The following is a 19,548-nucleotide window of genomic DNA, read 5'->3' as shown; positions in this document are numbered from 1 at the left end:
GCAGCAGGTGGGAGCACCCATCCACAGCCATTTGCTTGCATTAATTTTGCTGTTTTAATTGGGTGCTCCTCGTGAAGGTGGGATGAGTCCCCGGAGGTGCAGCCACCTGCTCTCTCCCCCACTTCCTGCATCCTGTGCTTCCATCAGGGCTTCCATCAGAGCCCTTGCCTGCTTTTAATTAAAAGATCTCCTAAACTCCCCCTGCTTTGAGCTGTTGATCCTTGCTGTTTCCTGCCAGCTCAGTGACCTCCTGCTTTCCCAACAGCTGCTCCAGTGGAGCTGTAAGGTGCAGAGGCAGTGTGGGATGCTGGAGATGAGCTGTGGGTCTGGGTTTGATGCTGTGTGTGAGGCAGGAGGCTCCATGAGCCCTCTGCAGGATGGGCAGCTGATTTTGGGAGACATGTTGGTACAGGAGTTGGGTTCAAGCTCATGTCAATGTACAGGCATTAATTGTGTCATTTTCATATGACTCTCCTTCATCCCTCACTGTTTACAAACTGGTGTTCTAGTGGTAATTGGAAAAAAAGATGCAATTTTCTCTGAAAACAGAGAAAGAGCAGGGAATTCCAGAGCAGGGAATGGAGCTGGGGAAGGATCTGGAGAACCAGGAGCACCTGAGGGAGCTGGGGGAACTCTGTCTGGAGAAAAGGAGGTTCAGGGGGGCCCTTCTGGTTCTTCACAACTCCCTGACAGGAGGGGGCAGCCAGGTCAAGGTCAGGCTCTGCTCCCAGGGAACAAGGACAGGACAAGAGAAAACAGCCTGAAGTTGTGCCAGGGAAGGTTTAGATTGGATATTAGGAAAAAATTCTTCACTGAAAGAGTGGTTAAGTCTTGCACAGGACTGTGGTGGAGTCACCATCCCTGGAGGTGTTCAGTGACCAACTGGATGTGTAGTGTTGTGGTTTAGTGGGCATGGTAGTATTTGGTCAAATGTTAGACTTGATGATCTTTAATGTCTTTCCCAGCCTTGATGATTCAGTGACTCTGTTAACACAAAGCACAGCTCTCCTTTCCCCCTGAGATTGGCCTCCTGTGGGAATTTTCCAGCTCTGAGGCTGGTTTGGAGCAGCAGGGATAGTTGGAGGAAGATGACCACGAAATGAGAACATCCTGAAGATGTTCAGGATAGCTGTCTCAGCGACAGGAAGGGCTGAGCTGGGTTTGCTACATGAGGATGCCCATGGCCACTCTGGTGCTACAAGCCCAGTTATTGATGGAAAACCCCCAGTGTCCAGCCAGTGGCCCCACACTCCATCCTCAGTGCCCAGACTGGCCTGGCAGCCTGTGGGGATCATGCAGGGAGTGCAGAGTTTGAGGAACAGGATCCATCCCACTGGTATCAGATGGTATTATATAAATGCAATTCCACTGATGGTACCAGCTTTTAATTACCTACAAAACTGTTACAGGAGCTCAGTTAAATGTCCCATCCCTGGAAGTGTCCAAAACCAGGTTGGACAGTGTTTGGAGCAGCTTGGTCTAGTTGAAGGTGTCCCTGGTGTTGGAATGAACTTCCAGGTGCCTTCCAACCCAAACCACCCTGTGATTCCAGATTCTGTGATGTCACCTGCTTCCTTTTTAACGATGTAAAAAGTCAAAAGCTACAATTTAATCTGTTCTGGATCACCCCAAAACACAGCCAGGGGGATGAATGAGGGGTGTTTAAGGGTGTACCTTTAATCCCAGGGGGTCCCACAAGCTTTTCAGACCCTTCTGTGCATCATCTCTGTTCTTCTCCTGTGTAAAAGCCTGGACATTTTGCACTGACCTTGAGCCCTGGCAAGGTCTCTCCTTGCTGCACCTTGAGCAGGATTTGCTTCTGGCATGCAGGAAGTTAAAAATCCTGAGGCTACTGGTCCTTCTTGACAGCACTCATTGTCTCCCATGCCCTGCTCCTGGCAGAGGCAGACGGGTGGCCTTGCCATGTCCTGTTTCTACAGCTTGGCAGGCAGCTAAAGCTCCTTGTGTTGCTCCTGCATGGATGGGACAGGCCTGGCTCTGCTTGGAGGAGGGGTTGAGCAGTTCTCTCCTGTCCCCTTCTGCCTGCTCCCCATTCTGTCATATCTGCTGCAAATGGCTGTGTTGGTCAGAGTTGAAAAGAATTCTAGAAAATTGGGAAAGGGTTGAGTCAGCATCTGATGTTTTTCTTCTTGTTTTCCACAGCTTGAATCAATAAGTTGCAATGTGAAACTCTGAGCTCTGTTTCCAAGAATAAATGTCAGCCTTTGGGAACTGAAGGACTGCACAGAGGTCACTGATGTCCCAAATTTCTTTTGGCAAATGGGACTTCAGCTGGAAAGTCTTTCTCCACAGATCTGCTATCCATCCATCATCCATCCATTCATCCATCCATCCATCCATCCATCCATCCATCCATCCATCCATCCATCATCCATCCATCCATCCATCCATCCATCCATCCATCCATCCATCCATCCATCCATCCCCCAGTCTGTGCTGCTACTGGGGATTTCCCTGGCCCAGGTGCAGGACCTTTCTAGCCAATCCCATCACTAGTGATTTAAACAGATTTTATTTGTATTGCTTTGAGGCCATGAAACACTGTGGAAGATGTTTCTCCCAACTCCATAGAGTTCCTAGGAAGGATTCCTTATTATTTGCTCCCAGGGACCAGGTTGTTGTTGGGCTTTCAGGTCTGTGCTTCCTCCTTGCATTCACCTTTAAGAAATACCCAACATTCCATAAGTGAAAGTGCCAAGCTAAACAAGAAAGGTGTATTTTTTTTGTTTTAATTTCCTTCAAGGAACTGTTCTCAGGATCTTCTTCCATTTTTTATTGAAAGAGCTACGTCTTTGCCAAAAAGATCATTCCAGCTTTGTCAGGTAACTCAGCTGGGAATTATCTTGGAATTACACTTTTCTCGATGATGTTGGGTGGTTATTGTCAGTAAAGACTTGCAGGTTGCTGAGCTGAGGTTTCTTAGTCCCAGCAAAGAGTGAGTGGGGCAGCTGGAGGGCTGAGCACCTTGTAAGCGAAGTGACTGTCACCATGATGTCCAGAGAGCTCTGGTGGCAGTGCCTGCACTTACCTACCTGTGCCTGCCAGCACCTGCCTGCTCCTGCCTGTGTGCCTGTCCCTCCCTTCTGCTCCTGCCTGCTCCTGCCTGCTCACTCTTGATCCTGTCTGCTCCTGCCTGCTCCTGTCTGCTCCTGCCTGCTCCTGTCTGCTCCTATCTGCTCCTATCTGCTCCTGCCTGCTCCTGTCTGCTCCTGCCTGCTCCTGCCTGCTCCTGCCTGCTCCTGTCTGCTCCTGCCTGCTCCTGTCTGCTCCTATCTGCTCCTATCTGCTCCTGCCTGCTCCTGTCTGCTCCTGCCTGCTCCTGCCTGCTCCTGCCTGCTCCTGCCTGCTCCTGTCTGCTCCTGCCTGCTCCTGTCTGCTCCTATCTGCTCCTATCTGCTCCTGCCTGCTCCTGTCTGCTCCTGTCTGCTCCTATCTGCTCCTATCTGCTCCTGCCTGTCTGCTCCTGCCTGCTCCTGCCTGTTCCTGTCTGCTCCTGCCTGCTCCTGCCTGCTCCTGCCTGCTCCTGCCTGCTCCTGCCTGCCTGTTCCTGCCTCCTGCCATCTCCTGCCTGCCTGCAGTGTTACCAGCCTGGGCTGTGTCTGCTCTCTGTCAGACAGGGGCCTCATTAGCTGTTGGCAGAGGGAGGAGAAAGAGTTTGTGCCCCTGCCTGCAGCCCTGCTGCTCCTGCACTGTCTGGGCTCCCTCCCAGGCAGGTCACAGCAGACCCAGGGGCTTCTCAGGGGTGTGAGACTCAACTTTGGACCAAAGGCTCCTTCTCCCTCCCAGCAGAGACTGGCCATGGGGATAGCCATCTCTGCTCTCTCTGTGCTCAGTGCCAGTGGGAATGGAGCAGACATCCTGAGTGGGATGTGGGGTGTGGGGAGCCTGACTCATCCTCTGAGACATCCCATCTGCCCCCTCAGTGCCACTCTGGCATGAAGTGATGCTGGCCATAGCACGGCAGTGTTGTGGTACTTCAGCTTCCCGTGGCTGAATGTCACTGGCTGTGAATGGTTAAATAGATCTGAGTGAGTCACTTAAACAGACACCGTGGATGTGAAAATAATTGTCTGGGCAGCCTGTGCCTGCCAGGCCGCCAAGTAATCCTCACACGGCCTGTGACTCAAAGCGAGCCAGAAGGAGTGTTCTTCATGCTGCTCAGTTGGAAATATTTGGAGGGAAGGCATCCAGCCCTGTTCCCTGTCCCCTCCTTCCATCAGTGTGCTCTTGTCCTCTCCCTGAGTGGCCAGCATAGGACTGTGCTCACCACTTGTCCTGTGTGTCCTCAGTGGCAGCTTCACAGCAGTGCACAGAATCCACACAGAATCATAATGGATCTTAAAGACCATCTCATTTCTCATATCTCATCTCATCCCATCCCCTGCCATGGGCAGGGACACCTCCCACTGGACCACGTTGGTCCAAGCCCTGTCCAGCCTGGCCTTGGGCACTTCCAGGGATGGGGCATCCACAGCTTCTCTGGGCACTCTGTGCCAGGGCCTCACCGCCCTCACAGGGAGAAATCTCTTCCCAATATCCCATCTCAGCCTGCCTCCTGAGAGTGGGAAGCTATTCTCCCTTGTTCTGTCGCTCCAGGCTCTTGTCCCCAGTCCCTCTCCAGCTCTCCTGGAGCCCCTTTAGGCTCTGAAAGGGGCTCTCAGCTCTCCCTGGAGCCTTCTCCTCTGCCAGCCTGGCTCCAGAGCAGAGGTTTTTCAGCCCTCAGGGCATCTCTGTGGCCTTCTCTGCACTTGCTCCAGTAGCTTCACATCCTTCCTAGGCTGGGGACTCCAGAGCTGGAAGCAGGTCTGCAGGTGTGGTCTCACAAGAGCAGAATAGAGGGGGGATCCCTCGGCCTGACTTGACAGGGAGAAGGGAAAGCAGAGGGAAAGGGCGGGCAGTGAGTTCTGTGAAATTGTTCAGTAGAACTGAAGGTGGATATGGGTGGGAAGGGACCTTGGAGGCCCCTGGCCAGTCCCTTCCAGCTGGTCCAGTGCTCAGCCTTTCACCCAGCCATGCTCAATATCCTTGGGCACATACATCCCACAGCCCCTCTGCATCCAGTATTTGACTCCATCATGGATGATTTTCTTCTTAATATCTAATTTGCATTTTGCTTGTCCCAGCTTGGTCCAGCACTGCTTGTCCTCTTCCTGTGCACCTCCAAGCTTCAGTAGGAAGCTGAATGTCACCTCCATGGAGCAGCATGGCCCCAGCTTTTCTCCATGCTCCTGCAGGTCTCAGACAGCAGTAGGAACCCCCTTGGCTTTCCTCTTTCCAAGTGAACAGTCCCAGCTCAGCCCATCCCTGTGTCCATGGCAGCTTGTTGTCTCCAGCATTCCTGGTCTTCTTACCCAGCCTGGATGGCTACAGGGAGTTACTCAGCCCAGGCTGGTTTATTTCTTTATTAAGAAATAATTATTAATTCCTTATTATTATGGTTATTAATTTCTTACTATAACGGTTTCTTATTGTTTATTACTTTCCCATTATTGCAAATTCCTTCAAGAAATTTCTTCATTTTAAAATTTCTTATTATTTCTTTATTTCTTATTATTACAAGTTTTTTTAAGAATGGGGAAAAATAATTAGTCGCTTAAATGAGAATTTAAACTGAAAATGTCCCATTCCTGTCACTGCCTTTGTGCCTGTTCTCCAGCAAATATCCTGGGGTGAAGGATTTCACAGATGTGTTCCTTCTCTCCTTTTCCCAATAGTGCTGAAGCTTGTAGCTCGGGGATGGGAATGTGTACAGCCACCAGAACAACAGGACCTTCCCCCAAAACATTCCCATCATCAGGATTTTCTAATTGTGCCTGTGACTGGCAGCTGGCATCAGAACCATTGACATGAGTCAATGAGTCAGTATGCCTCAGCTCTATTAAACGAAGTTTTATTTAATTAAGTCTTGATCTCATCAAAATCAAGAGGGAGTGTTGGGGTGGCAGCAGCCGAGCTGCACTGGCAGACCCCAGTTGGGTCCATGGGGCTGTGCCCCTGCTCCAGCCCTGCTGTCTAAGGGGGTCTGGCACTTCCTGAAGCACTGACTGGTGAGGGGCACATCTGCAAATCCTGGCTTCTTTCAGGACACGCTGGTTTCTGGGAGAGGAACCTGTATGTGATCACAGATTCACAGGATGGTTTGGGTTTGAAGGGAATTGCAAAGGTTCCCACCATGGGCAGGGACACCTTCCACTATCCCAGCTTGCTCCAAGCTCCATCCAGCCTGGCCTCAGACACTTCTTGGGATGGGGCAGCCACAGCTGCTCTGGGCAGCCCGTGCCAGGGCCCCACCACCCTCATGGTCGACATTTCTTCCTCCATGTCTAACCTGACCTCAATTCAACACTTGTGCTGGGGCCCCAGAGCTGGAAGCAGCTGGAGGTCTCAGGAGTGTGAGGAGAGTCCAGCATGGAGCATGAGGTGGGAATGCTCCCAGTCTGGACTCTGGGAGTGCTCCCAGTCTGGGGATGGGAGTGTTCCCAATCTGGATTGTGGGAGTGATCCCAGTCTGGATTGTGGGAGTGCTCCCAGTCTGGACTGTGGGAATGCTCCCAGTCTGGATTATGGGAGTGCTCCCAGTCTGGGGGGGTGGGAGTGTTTTCAGTCAGGGGTTGGAGATTCTATCAGTTAGGGGGTTGAAGTGCTCACAGCTCAGGTCTGTACATGCAGGGCAGCAGGTTTTAGTGGTGTCTGCAGCACATCCACGTTTGCTCTTTGCTCTCTCCCCAGAAACGAAAGAGGAGCTGGAGGAGCTGATGTCTGACATCAAGAAGACGGCGAACAAAGTGCGCTCCAAACTAAAGAGTGAGTGTTGGCCTCTGAGGCAGCTGTGGGGCTCTGCCTGCAGCACTCCTGTGGAAATACTGGAAATACTCCCAGGGATGAGCATCACCTTCCCTCTCTGCTGCACCCTCCAGGTGCTTTATTTGTCCCCTTGTGCCCCGTTCCCAGAATGGAGTTGAGGGAATGGGGCCACGAGCAGCTGGTGGGCTCTGAGTAAGTCCTGTGCCACACCACTGGCAGGGGTTGGATGCTGGGCACACCCCCAGCTTGGCCAAAGGTTCTGTTCAGGTCTGGGTGAGTGAAGAGGTGCTGCTGTGGGATGTGCTGCAGGATGTGACCTTCAGTTTCCACTACTGGAGGAGTCAGTCAGTCTCTGAGATGTGAGAAGAAGGTGCCTGTCAACTCACTGATGGTCAGGGTTGTCTGGAGCACTCAGACAAGCCCAGAATTCCAAGACTGGACCCCAGGGGACTGAGGGAGTCAGAGAGGATGGCAGGTCATCCCTGGCACCTCGGATTTGCCTGTGGTGGTCTTGGACATCAGTCTGGGGTTTGGTTGACCTTGGTGCAGGAGACCTGGCTGTGTTTGAAGGGTAGGAGAGGAGCTGGTGTTTCCCCCAGGGCAGCAGTGTCTTCACTAATCCCAGGGTTTTGTGGGAATCTTGCAGTTGTGGAGGACTCAGATATGCCTGGAGCCCTTTATTAGGTAGATCACCAGTGTTGTGGCATGTCCCATGCGTGGGCCAGGAGATCTGTGCCTCTGTTGTTCCCATGCTCCCTTTGTCCTCCTAACACGATCTCAACTGGAGCCAGGAAGGAGAGCCAGGGGCCATCTTACCTATTCCATAGTCCAAGGCATCCAACCAGTTCCTATGGCCCTGAACACACTGGGATTCCTGGTGATAGGGTTTGGCCTTAGAAAACCAAAAATCCCTTTCCCAAAGTGTTTTGTTCAGTGTTTTGTAAGGGACTTTGAAAGCCTGAAGGATTGTAGGACAGGCTCCTGTTTCCTGCTTCCAGAAAAGCCTCTCTGGTATCATATTTACCTGGAGCAGCAGATGATGAGTCCATGTGCTTTGTCCCAGACTGCCTCATGGCCAGCATGATCAATGACAGAAAACAGTCAGGACTAATCAAAAACAACATCTGCTGACAACAAACTGACTTCTTCAGGCCAGACATTACTCATGCAGGGGCTAATTACTGGCTTCTTGGGCAAATGTGATTTTACTAATGATCAGAAATGCCCAGTGTTTGCCAATACCATTCCTTGGGGATGGGGAGTGGTTTGTGACAAGTGTGAAGGAAGCCCAGTTACTGATGAAATACTCTGAGCTGTGCTCGAGGGTGAGGGGCTGCTCCAGGGAGAGGGGAGCCCCTGCTGCAGGAGGAGCCTGTGCTGGACTTGAGGGTCCTGCTCCAGAATGGAAGGTGCTGGGGACAGCTGGAGTCTGAGAGCTGTGGGACATCAGTGTTGGAAATGAGATCTTCAGCCAAACTCCAGGGATGCCACCAGCTCACACTGGGTGGTTTACGTGGAGATTTGTGTCTCTGCACACTGGCCAGAAACTTCCATGTTTTTAAGTCCTTGAAATTAAGTCTTTGAATTAGAATGTCCTGAGCTGGCCTTGAGGAGCAGGTTTCATAGAATCCTGGAATGATGGAATGGTTTGAGTTGGAAGAGGCCTTGAAGGTAATCTCATTTCACTCCCTGCCACGGGCAGGGACCCCTTCCACTACACCAGGTTGCTGCATGCCCTGTCTGACCTGGCCTTGAACTTCCAGGGATGGGGCAGGATTGCATTATCCTGCTCTGTGCTGCCCTCCTGCCCTGCACCCCTGTGACCTCTCCCTGCCTGAAGCAGTGACAGTGCTCCTCCCTGCCATGATTCACAGGCTTTGGGCAGGGAGGCCTTCATGTCAATTATCTTCATAATTAAGGGGCAGATCCCTGTGCTGCTACATGGATGCTCAGCACGGTGCAGGGCACTCATGCCAGCATGGTGGGTACTCCCTGTGCTCCAGACAGCTGGAGGAGCTGCTATTTTTAGGTTCCCTGGAGGAGTCTTGAGGTTTGGTATTTTGCAGAGACACTTCAGCTCTGGATTTCCTCCTCCTGCCTCTCTGGTGGAAACAGCTCTCTAATTTGTTTGAATACTGGCAATCAGACCTAAGCATCACATTGATTTTATGTGGAAATCCTGGCTCACCAGCCTGGGGGTGACAGTGCTGCCCATTCAGTCCCAAATCACAGCCAGTGGCCAGGCACCAGGTGCTTTGCAGTCATGAGACAGGGCTTTGCTACCAGGCTGAATAGTGGAGTCAGGATATGGGGACTGCCCAATACCAGCTGCTCCTCAATCCAGTCTTTCACAGTCCCTTTGCCAAACAATCCCTTTCCTTTGGTTAAGCACTGGAACAGGCACTCTGGCAAAGTGGTGGAGTCACCATCTCTGGAAGTGTTCAAAAAATGAGCGCGTGTGGCATTTGGCAGTGTGGTTTAATGGGTTTGAGGTAATTGGTCGAAGGTTGGCTTTGATGATCTTGGAGGTCTTTTACAGCCTTAATGGTTCTGTGGTTGTTCTCCAAACAGCACAAAGTAATGTGTCCTTGTACCCTGAGCAGGCATCGAGCAGAGCATTGAACAAGAGGAAGGACTGAACAGGTCATCGGCTGACCTGCGGATAAGGAAAACCCAGGTGAGCCTCTGCCCTGTGGCACCAGGATGGGGAATGTGAGGGATCCCAGGAAGTGCTGGGGGAGATCTGTGCTTGGCTATGGAGTGGATTTCTCTGTCCTTCTGCCCAACCATGCAGAGCTGCTGTGTAAATTTTACCTTCTGGTGGTGCTTTGGTGAGAGAGCACCCGGTGGGATGCAGCCATTGCTCCAGCCTGGAATCTGTCCTTGCATCCCTGCAGAGCTGTGTCCTCTGTACTGGGGGATGTGGGTGAAGATGAGGCATCTCAGAGCCTTGTTCTGCAATCAAAAATGTGTTTTAGCAAACCATTAAAGGGATAAAGACAACAGGAACAGCCAGTGCTGCTGGGGTGGTGTTTAACCTGATGGGTCCTTTATCACCTGGTCCCATGTTCAGGGAGTGAAGAACTGCTAGACCTGAGTGAAACAAATCCTTTCCCTGTTTTATGAGTTCAATCACAAGGTACATTTTGATATGTTTTTTATTTGCTGCAAATATTCAGGTAGGTTTATTTAATATCTGAGAGCCATTTAAAATGCTTTTTTCCAACCGATTTTGCACAAAACTCCTTCAAAAATCAGATGCATATTGTAGACGTGTGGGATGCCCACGTGAACAAAAAATAACAATCTGAGATAATAAACACTGAGTTAAGTAACTTCTTAAGCAAAAGAGATGTAGCATGGTGTGCTAGTGAGCAGGAAGGGTGTCACTCAACACCCAGGCTATATTTGGCTCCAGATCAACATATGTTGATAGTTTTCAGCTGAATGAGAATGAAGTGGATTTTAGGGAAAACAATTTTGGAACAGCGGAAGAGTCACTTGGATGGCACGTCACGTTGTTGCTGGATTTTGAGCTGAGATGCCTGGGAGCTGCTCTGGGCCAGCACCTGTCGAGCAGAGATGGAGCTGGAGCTGCCAGGGGCGTTGGTGTGAGCTTGTGGTGGAGGAGGCAGGAGATGAGCTGAGGCTCTCCATAAATACTGTGCTGCTGCTGGCTTAGAATAGCTGCAGAGCCAGTGCAGGTGCACCCTGGAGATGTCTCCAGTGTTGTCTCCTGGAGGTGGGGCTGTGCTGGCTGGGGCTGCTCCAGGTGTGTGAACCCCTGCACCAACACATCTGAGTGCTGGTGGTACCAGTCTGACATTCCCTGCTCCCTCACTGTGCAGAGATTGTCCAGAGATGGAAATGGAGCTGGAGAAGGGTCTGGAGCACAGATCTGGTGAGGAGCAGCTGAGGGAGCTGGGGGAGCTCTGTCTGGAGAAAGGGAGGCCCAGGGGGGACCTTCTCACTCTCTGCACCTCCCTGACAGGAGAGTGCAGTCAGCTGATGGCTGGGCTCTGCTCCCAGGGAACAAGGGACAAGAGGAAACAGCCTGAAGTTGTGCCAGTGGGGATTCAGGTTGGGCATCAGGATGAATTTCTCCACTGAAAGGATTGTCAGGCATTGAAAGGGGAAGCCCAGGGAGGTGTTGGAGTCCCCATCCCTGGAAGTGTTGAAGGAACAACTGGAGGTGGCACTCAGTGGTCTGGTCTGGTTGAAAAGGTGGGGATCAATCACAAGGTTGGACTTGATGATCTTGGAGGTCTTTTCCAACCTTAATGATTGTGTGATTGTGCCTTTGAGCAAGGCTGGGTTCTGTTCCCCCAGCACTGCAGAGTGATCCCCACGGGTCCATTCTGTGCCTGTGCAGGCTCTGGCATGTCCTGGCAGCACAGCAGTGACAGGCAGGGCTCAACCCAGGGCACTGCCATGGCCTCACCTCCAGGCTTTCAGGCACGAGTAGTGCAGGGAGGGTCCTGCCAGCCTCCCAGGGCATCTGCTCGGGGCTGGAGGCTGTGCCTGGGTAGGGCTGGATGAGGGGTGCTGTGGGCAGCAGTGCAGGGGCTTTGCACCACCTAATTAGTGGTTTGTTTATTAGTCTTGTTGGTTTTTTTCTCAGAGCCAGGATTAACAGAAATATGGTTGAAACAGTTTTTCTTGTGTTCGGGCTTGGATGTTTATTATATTTTATTAGAAAGTACAGACAGCACTTCCAGCTCATTGCTAGAAGTGAGGAAAATGGCTACAGAGGCAACTGCTGCAAGATCTTTTAAGGCTAAACAGTTTAATAGAGAATTAACTCTTATATTATTTATACTTTTGACCTAATAACTACATTCCCATGACCTTTAGAGTGACACTAACTGACCAACTAGAAACTATTACTTGAAATTCATGAAGAAGAAGGAAGAAGAAGAAAGATGAACAAAGAGACACCACCCAAAATCTTCCATGTTGTCCTATACCTGTTACTATACTATAAAAACCTTAAATTTAAAACCCATCACCCTGTGAAAGCACACACTTCTAATTCACTACACATTTGTGTTTTCTACTTCACCACTCATATTTAGAAGCCGTCTCTAAGGCCTCAGGTCAAAAGCAGTGTTTTCCAGGGAGTCTGTGCCTGAAAGCACAGAAAGCTGAGAAATTCCAGATTTCTGGGATCCAACAGGGTGCCTCTGCTCCACTCCCCTGCGGGTGTGTCACCTGCTGCCACCTGCCCCCCTGTGCTCTGTCACACTCTCTGGAGCAGCATTTGGGCTGGGAATGCTTTTGGGGTGGTGCAGGAGGTGCTCAGGGCTGAGCCTTCCCTCCCATGGAAGCCTCATCTCCCCGTGTCCTTGTGTCCCCTGCCAGCACTCCACGCTGTCCCGCAAGTTCGTGGAGGTGATGTCGGAGTACAACGCCACGCAGACCGACTACCGGGAGCGCTGCAAGGGCAGGATCCAGAGGCAGCTGGAGATCAGTGAGTAAACCTGGAGTGGGAGCACGGCTGTGCTGGGTGTGCCATGGGGACACGTCCTGCACTGGCTCCCAGTGGATCAGAGCTGCTCCCAAAGCTGGGCAGAGCCTCCCAGGGAAACCTGGGATGCGCAGGAGCCCAGGGAGTGACTGGAACACGGCTGCTGTGGGACATGCACATGGGGTGGCACCTTGGGCAAAGTGCATCCAGCAAAGTACATCCCAAAATGCTGCAGAGAGAGCACGGGGATCACAGGAGAGGACTTTCTTCTGTGTTTGTAGCTAATTTTTAATTCAAAGAAACTCGTGGGAATTCCTGATTCCTGTGTGTACTTGTCCTTCCTCAGCGTGCTCTTCATGGATGAACTAAGCTAAACATGAAAAGAGAGAAGGAAATTCTTCAGATGGGAGCACTCCCTGCTCCTGATGGTCTCCCTTGCACAGGAAGAGCAGAGGTGTCTCTGGGCCCAGGACCTGATGGCTTTTAGCAGCCATTATGTTGTGGCCAAGGGTGGACCTCAGGTGACACCTGTGAGGCTGGTGACACCTCACCCAGGTGACGCTGCTGTGGCACAAAGATCTCTGAGTCATCCAGAGCCCATCACTTAGGAGAAGTCCAGTCCTGTCTGTCTATAGAAACACTCTCCTTATGGTTCTTCTGGGCAGTCAGTGATACCTGGGTAGTTTAGAGGAAGGGGATTATCTCCCAGCAAAGAAGAACTATATAATTAGGGGAATAATCAAGGGAGAAGTCAGGGCATGCAGAGATTAAAGGAGATTTTTGCAAGTAATCTCACTCTCAGACATGTTGTGGGGTTTGTACTGAGAATGGAAGGTTTGAACTTAGTTGGTTTTTTTTTTTTCCTAACAACCAATTGGATGTTTTTCTTTCCTCCAACAACTCACTGTGAATAACGACAGGAGATGTGTGAGTCAACCTGGTGTCCTTGGTGGTCACCTGTGGGAATGCACTTCATAGGTTTGGGAATCTGGGTGCTGTGGGGTGTGGGAATTTCTGTGGAGGGCTAGAAGGAGACAAAGCTGTGCAAGCCTTAATCTTTGTTCAGATTAGTGTTTCTGATGTCTAATACTAACAGGGCTGGATGGGAAGGCTGACTGACACGAGGCTCAACAAGAGCTTGCCAGTTTGCTGTAAAGCAGGATGTGTCACTGCTCCAGCTGCCTGACTCATCCCTCAGCCAACATCACCCTGCAGTTGACAGCTGAGGAGTGGCTTGTCATGTGAACAGGAATTTAAGGTATCCCTCTGAGAGAGGAGATTTAGAAGGACTCAGCCATGTCCTTGATTGGATGCAGCCCTGAAAGAAACCTTCCTCTTGTTTTCCTACTGGATTTTGGGAGGGCTCTGCTACTCTGCTTAAATTCTGAAGATACATGGTTATTCTTGTGTCTGCTCTGTCCATCGTGCCAGGTTGTCAGTGCCTGACAGAGCCTGAAGGGTGCAGGGAAATGGCTGTTCAGGAGCCCCATGGAGCAATGTAGGGGAGATGTCCCAGTCCCTGATAGCAAGAGACTCTTGTTCTCCTCAGGATGGAGGTGTGAAGGGGTGTGGGAGAGAAGTGCATTTCTCATTGCTACAGAAGAGGTGCAGAGCTGGGATGGGGCTGTGCTGGGGCCTTTGCCAAGGCTGGATTCCCTCATCAGGACAGTGGAAAATACTTCCTGGCAAAAAGACTCATCAAAAGGAACAGCTTAGGGTTGTTTTAGTGGGAGTGCTGCCTGGACAGGGGCTCTGCTTGGCCTGGGGTGTCCCAGGCAGTGCCTTCAGCCCCAGCTGCTCCAGGGCTCCTGCACAGGCTCTTTGGAACAGAGCTCAGCTGGGATGTGGTGACTGCACACATCTCCACGAAACCTTCAGCTCTTGTTTTCTGCTCAGGAGTCCAAAGATAGAAAGTGCTGGAAGCTCTGACAGCAAAGCCAGTAAATCACTGGGGTTTTCAGAATACGTAAGCAGGAACTTCTCAGCTGCTCTGGGCAGACTCCCCAGCACCCAGCAAATTTCTCCATCCTCACCACATCTGGGTCTGCAAGTAGGACAGTGGCAGAGTTGGTGATGTAGAGTCACTGCCCCGGGCTGTAGCCACCCCCTGGGGCTCCCCACAGCCCTCTCAGGATCTGTTCCCTGCTCCTTGTGTGCACTGCTGTGTCTGTGTGTGCCAGGGGTTGTGCCTGGATAACCATCAGCATCAGGCTGCCCACCCAGGGGCATCTCTGAGGGGATGAAGTGGATCTCCTCTCCCCTCCCTTCCTGCACAGGAGGGGCTACACAGATGCTGCTTGTTTTTAGGGACAGTTTTGTTACATGCAAAACCACAGAGACAAAAATAAAGTATCTTCTGTATCTGAGGGCACTAGAGATTTCATCAGGCCCTGCTGTGCCAGACCAGCTGAACTGGTGTGCAGAACAATGGGCTGTGGGTGCATCCCACCCTGAGCCAAGAGAGTCTGGGGGCTGCTCTGGCCCTGGCAGTTCATCTGGGCCACCCCAGAGCTCTTTTAGGATTCCCGTGGCACTTTCATCTCAGGAATGACCATGGGATTTACCTTGAGTGCAGATGCTGAGAACAAGGAGGTGGGTGGCACTTTGTGATATGCTGGGCAGGGTTTTGTAGCTGAATGCTTCTCATCCTGATAGCAGCATGGGCAGTGCCAGGCCTGTCTGAGCTGGGTGACAGCCAAGTGGGCCAATCACTCCTTGCTGTTACCTCACACACAGGTGGACAGGACAGCGTTGTCCATCTCTCCATGAATTGTATGGATTTGTGTTTAATAAGAGCTGAAAAGCCAGCTCTAGGCAGAGGATCCCAGCCTTGGAAAGGTGCCTTGTCCTCAGTGTGAGCCCCAGCTGTGGCTCTGCAGGTGTTTGTGCAGCCCTGCTGCTGGGAGGAGGGATGCTGCCAGCCCAGGGGATGCTGCCAGCCCAGCTGAGCCCTTATTTGGCCATGGCATGTTGGACTCCTTCAGCCCTGAGCTACCTTCCCTATTTATAGACCATTGCATGCAGAATTGGACAAACTGGCATCCAGTGTCAGCTGGGCTGTGGGATTGAGCTGTGGCACCAAGAGGCTTCCCTGGGAGCTTTCCCCACACCCTAACAGGGTTGTTCCTGCCCCATCCCCTGGGAGCTGATCCATGGGGATGGTCACTCTGTCCAGCTGGGCATTACAGGACTGTGCCTTGAGGTGGGAAGTCTCCCCAGTGGTTTCGTGTTCTCCTGTCCCAGAGTTTCCAGTGGCTCTGCAGCAGTGTGAGCTGGGCATTGTCTCTCACCATTCTCTCCCTGCCAGCTGAGGGCTGAGGTTGCTTCTCCAGCTTCCTCCGTGCTCTGGGCTAATTGTCTCGTTGGCAGAGCTGCTTCTCCCCAAGAAACTTTAATTGCTAGAGATGCCAAGTATGAGGCAGATGTACTCTGGAGCTCTCTGGGGAGGCACAGGTTCAATTCTCAGGATTTTCCAGTGTTTCACCAAATTTCAGGGCAGGAATGTTCCCCCAGGCTCCTCTCCCTTGGTGCTACCTTGCAGTGGCTCCATCCTTTCACTCCCATCTTCAACTGTGCCGTAGCCCTGGGGAATGTGAGCAGCAGATCAGGCAGATACTCAGGACACTTTGAGCTGATTTTTGTGCTGTGGAGGTGCTAATGACAGACCAGGAAGCCATACCATGAAGCCTGGTTAGGAGGCAGTGCCTTCCTGGGAAGTCCTCTGAGGTCCTGCAGGTTGGTTATTTTGTTTGGCAGGTGCTGTACTGGGTGGTGTGGGTGAGATGCAGCCTCCATGCCCCAAATTTGGCTCAGCATTAAAAGCAAGTTCTTCCTGAGGAGCTGTGGCCCTTGGCCAGGCCAGCACTGGTGTTAATCCATGCAATGCCTTTGCTCTCATCCTTCACCTTGACACAGCTTTTACCAGCTCTGTGCTCCACTTCAGGGGAATGAGGCAGCAAGAAGGACAGGATGAGAACATGAATCCTGCATCCCATCCCATCTCTGCCCATCAGGGATGTGGCATCTCCTGGAGCTGATCTCACTGCTTGCCCTTGAGGGTCAGCATTTGGCAGAGCAAATAGCTCTCCATGAACAGCACCTGGCATGCTCCTCCTTATGTCTGGGCCAGTGACTGCTTAGAGCTGGGCACATCAACAGCAGGGTTTGTAATTTTGAGCTGCTTGGCCCCTTGTTCTCCCTTTCTGGGAGCAGGGCAGTGTCAGCCCAGAGCGTGGAGCCAACAGGCAAGAAAAGCTGGCAAGGGCTGTCATGGGTCATCCTTGGTGGGAGTGATGTTCTGTCACTCTAAAACACGTCATGGTGTCTGGAAATGGCTGTGGACCCCTTCTCACCCTCCCCTGACTGTGGGAAGCTTGATTGATCCTGAGATCCATGAGTACATAGGTGGCAAAGCTCAGGCCTTACGTGCATCTGTGACCTCCCACAGGTTGTTTTTGTCGCTCAAAACAGCAACTTCTCAGGGCTTTGGAGTCACTGCCAGGTCACAGTTGTCTAGACCAGCCTCACACAGAACTCCAGCCTCTGCCCATGCATCTGAGAGCTGTGCTCCATCTGCCCCATTTCCCCCACTCTGGGGTGCCCTGGACTCATCCTGGAGGATGCTGTTGTCCTTTTCAGTACCACTGGCTGCAAGGCAGCTTGCAGAGCACAGGGGAGCACCTACAGAGCCCAGCCCTGCTCTGCAGGTTTTGGTTTCATCGATCTTGGTGGAGTCACTTCATTAGCTGTTCCTGCCTGACTGCCCTGTTGGCACTGGTGTCACTTGTCCTGTCTCAGGTGACCTGCTCACCCTCCCCATCCCACTGGGCAGCCCCAGTGCCCTGCCCAGCATCTCCATCTGTTTGGCTGTAATTCCATGTGTCCCACATGGCTGCTTGCCCAAGAAATACACTGCAGTTCATGCAGGGATCAGTGCCACCCATGGAGCGATCAGCATTTCTCTCTGCTGTTTGGGGTGGGGAAGGGACGGACACACATGGTGTGGGTCAATTGTTTTTGGAGGAGCCATGGGGCTGGAGGTTCCCAGAGACATGGAGGGTTTGCCACACGGGGAAGACAGAGCCTGACTTCTGTCACACAGCAGCACTTGGGCAGTGCAGCTGAGCCCAGCGTCCTCATGGCATTGAACTGCCTGGGGCAGGGTTTGTCAGGAACCTGCTTGTGGCTTCTTCCCCATCCCTCCTCCTTCACAGACACCATGGATGCTGGTGGCTGCTGGTCCCCTAGCACTGCTCCTTGCCCAGGTGTGTCCAGGAGGGACAGGTGGGCATTCCTGTGGGAGCTGAGCCAAGCTGGCAGCTTGCTGCCCTTCAAACGAGGAGTGTCAGAGCCAGGCTGTGAGAGGGCAGCCCCTCAAACTGCCCTTGTGCTCTTGGAGCTGCAAGCTTTGCTTTGTTCCCCTCCTGGGAACAATACCATGGAGTGAGCAGAGCCCTGTGGAAGGGCTGTGGGACCTGTGGTGGGAACAGGGGGCTCTTGGCTGACCTCTGTTGTGTGCTTGCAGCTGGCAGGACCACCACCAGTGAGGAGCTGGAGGACATGCTGGAGAGTGGCAACCCGGCCATCTTCTCCTCTGGGGTAAGCACTGACAGCAGCTGCAGCTGAGCCAGCCCCCTCAGCCAGGGGTGGGCTGGTGGATGTGCTGCCACAGTGGCCTCAGCACAGGAGTCCTGATCACAGCCCATGCAGGGGGGGCCTGGGGGCTCAGCTCTGGACTGAGGGTGCTGTTGGAGCAGAGTCTGAATCCCAGCATCCTGCTGCAAACTACCAGGCTTGGGGTGGTTGGAGGGGCTCTGTAGCTCCTGCTCATCCCTCTCTTGGTACCCCCAGTCCCAGCATGGGAGCTGGCTCTGAGCATGGTGCTCAGTGGCCTTATTTTCTTTGCAGATCATCATGGATTCAAACATCACCAAGCAGGCACTGAATGAGATTGAGACACGGCACAGTGAGATCATCAAACTGGAGAACAGCATCCGAGAGCTGCACGACATGTTCATGGACATGGCCATGCTGGTGGAGAGCCAGGTGGGGAAAAGGTGCAGCCCAGGGGCTCACCTGAAGGGGTTGGAGGGCGATGGGGCTCCCTATGGTGGGTGGGAGGCTGGAGAACATTGCTCCCCTACCTGGGTGGGTGCTGAGAGGAAAAACCACATCTAGGACCAGCATGGCTCCCAGTGGGGCTGAGCTGGGCTCCCTAGGGCTGGAGCCACCGTGGCACCCCAGAGTTGGGGTGCTGTTTGTGTGGGGTGGGAGGTTCATTGAGGGGCTCAGAAGGAGGGCAGTGGGTGGCTGCCATGCAGGAGGAGATTTCTTCATCTTCTCTGGAGCACCAGGCCCAGGTGGGTGAGCTCGAGGTGCCCCTTGGCTGTGGTGCCAGCCATGGCACCAGTCCCCTCAGCCAGGCACGTGCTCCTGTGTCTTTGCTCACCCCCCTTCTTGCCCGCCATGCTGCCATGGCCCGAGGAGACGTCGGTGGCAGGTAAAGGCCACTGGCCAAGCCCCGTGGTGCTGCATGCTCTGCTCTGCATGGCTGCTCCTGCATGGCTGCTGCTTGCATGCTGCTGGGATGGCCAGCGGCAGGACGGCAAGGGTCACCAGGGCACGGTGGTGTTGGTGGCCTGTCCTGTCTGCAGTGGGGGACATATGTGGGGAATTCATGATTCTGTGCCCTGCTCTAAGGGCTGGACAGTGCCAGCACCCTTGTCCTGTGGGTGAGAAGCTGCTGGCACTGGGAACAGAGGGCTGGCAGCTCTGCTCTGCCCCAGGCATGGGACAGGTAGGAAGAAGAAGCAGCAGTTTTACACAAGACAGGGAGCAATTGGTGGGCTCAGTGCTCAGCACCCCTGGGCCCCTGTGCTGTCCAGCATTAGGTTGAGAAATGGGCATTGCAGAGTTGCTGGCTATGAGCCCATGGCTCTGTGGCCTCAATTCCCTCCATGCAATGCAGGAGGACATGAGGCTTCAAACCTCCCACTCCTGACAACCGTGTCCAGCTGCTGCAGGACTTGGCTGTTTCCCGGTCAGGATGGGGCCAAAGGAGGTGAACAAGGCTGGAGTAGCTCACCCCAACCCGTGTCCCCACACCCACAAGAGCCCCCACTCCCAGCCTTCCCCTGCAGCGGGGGCAGAGCAGGGCAGGGTCCCTGCAGGGCTCTGCAATCCTGGCTGGCCTTGCTCTGGACCCTCCCACCTTCAGTGCAGTGCTTGTGTGGAGCGGAGCAGGGGTCCCTGGTCCC

The 19,548-nt window shown here is 52.9% G+C and overlaps 1 protein-coding gene across 1 annotated transcript in view; it reads left to right on the top strand.

Moving 5' to 3' along the window:
* STX1A (syntaxin 1A) overlaps positions 1–19,548 on the top strand; it is a 68,697-nt gene that overhangs the window by 44,847 nt on the left and 4,302 nt on the right. Inside the window, exons 4-8 of the mRNA XM_014891632.2 lie at positions 6,751–6,825; positions 9,429–9,502; positions 12,187–12,295; positions 17,817–17,890; positions 18,200–18,337. Coding sequence (XP_014747118.2) covers positions 6,751–6,825; positions 9,429–9,502; positions 12,187–12,295; positions 17,817–17,890; positions 18,200–18,337 — 470 coding nt within the window. The remainder of the gene's footprint in view (positions 1–6,750; positions 6,826–9,428; positions 9,503–12,186; positions 12,296–17,816; positions 17,891–18,199; positions 18,338–19,548) is intronic.

The sequence above is a fragment of the Sturnus vulgaris genome, chromosome 21, assembly GCF_052056855.1.
Source record: "Sturnus vulgaris isolate bStuVul1 chromosome 21, bStuVul1.hap1, whole genome shotgun sequence".
NCBI lineage: Eukaryota > Metazoa > Chordata > Aves > Passeriformes > Sturnidae > Sturnus > Sturnus vulgaris.
Note: the sequence above shows the minus strand (reverse complement) of the source record. Positions and strands in the feature narration are given on the sequence as shown.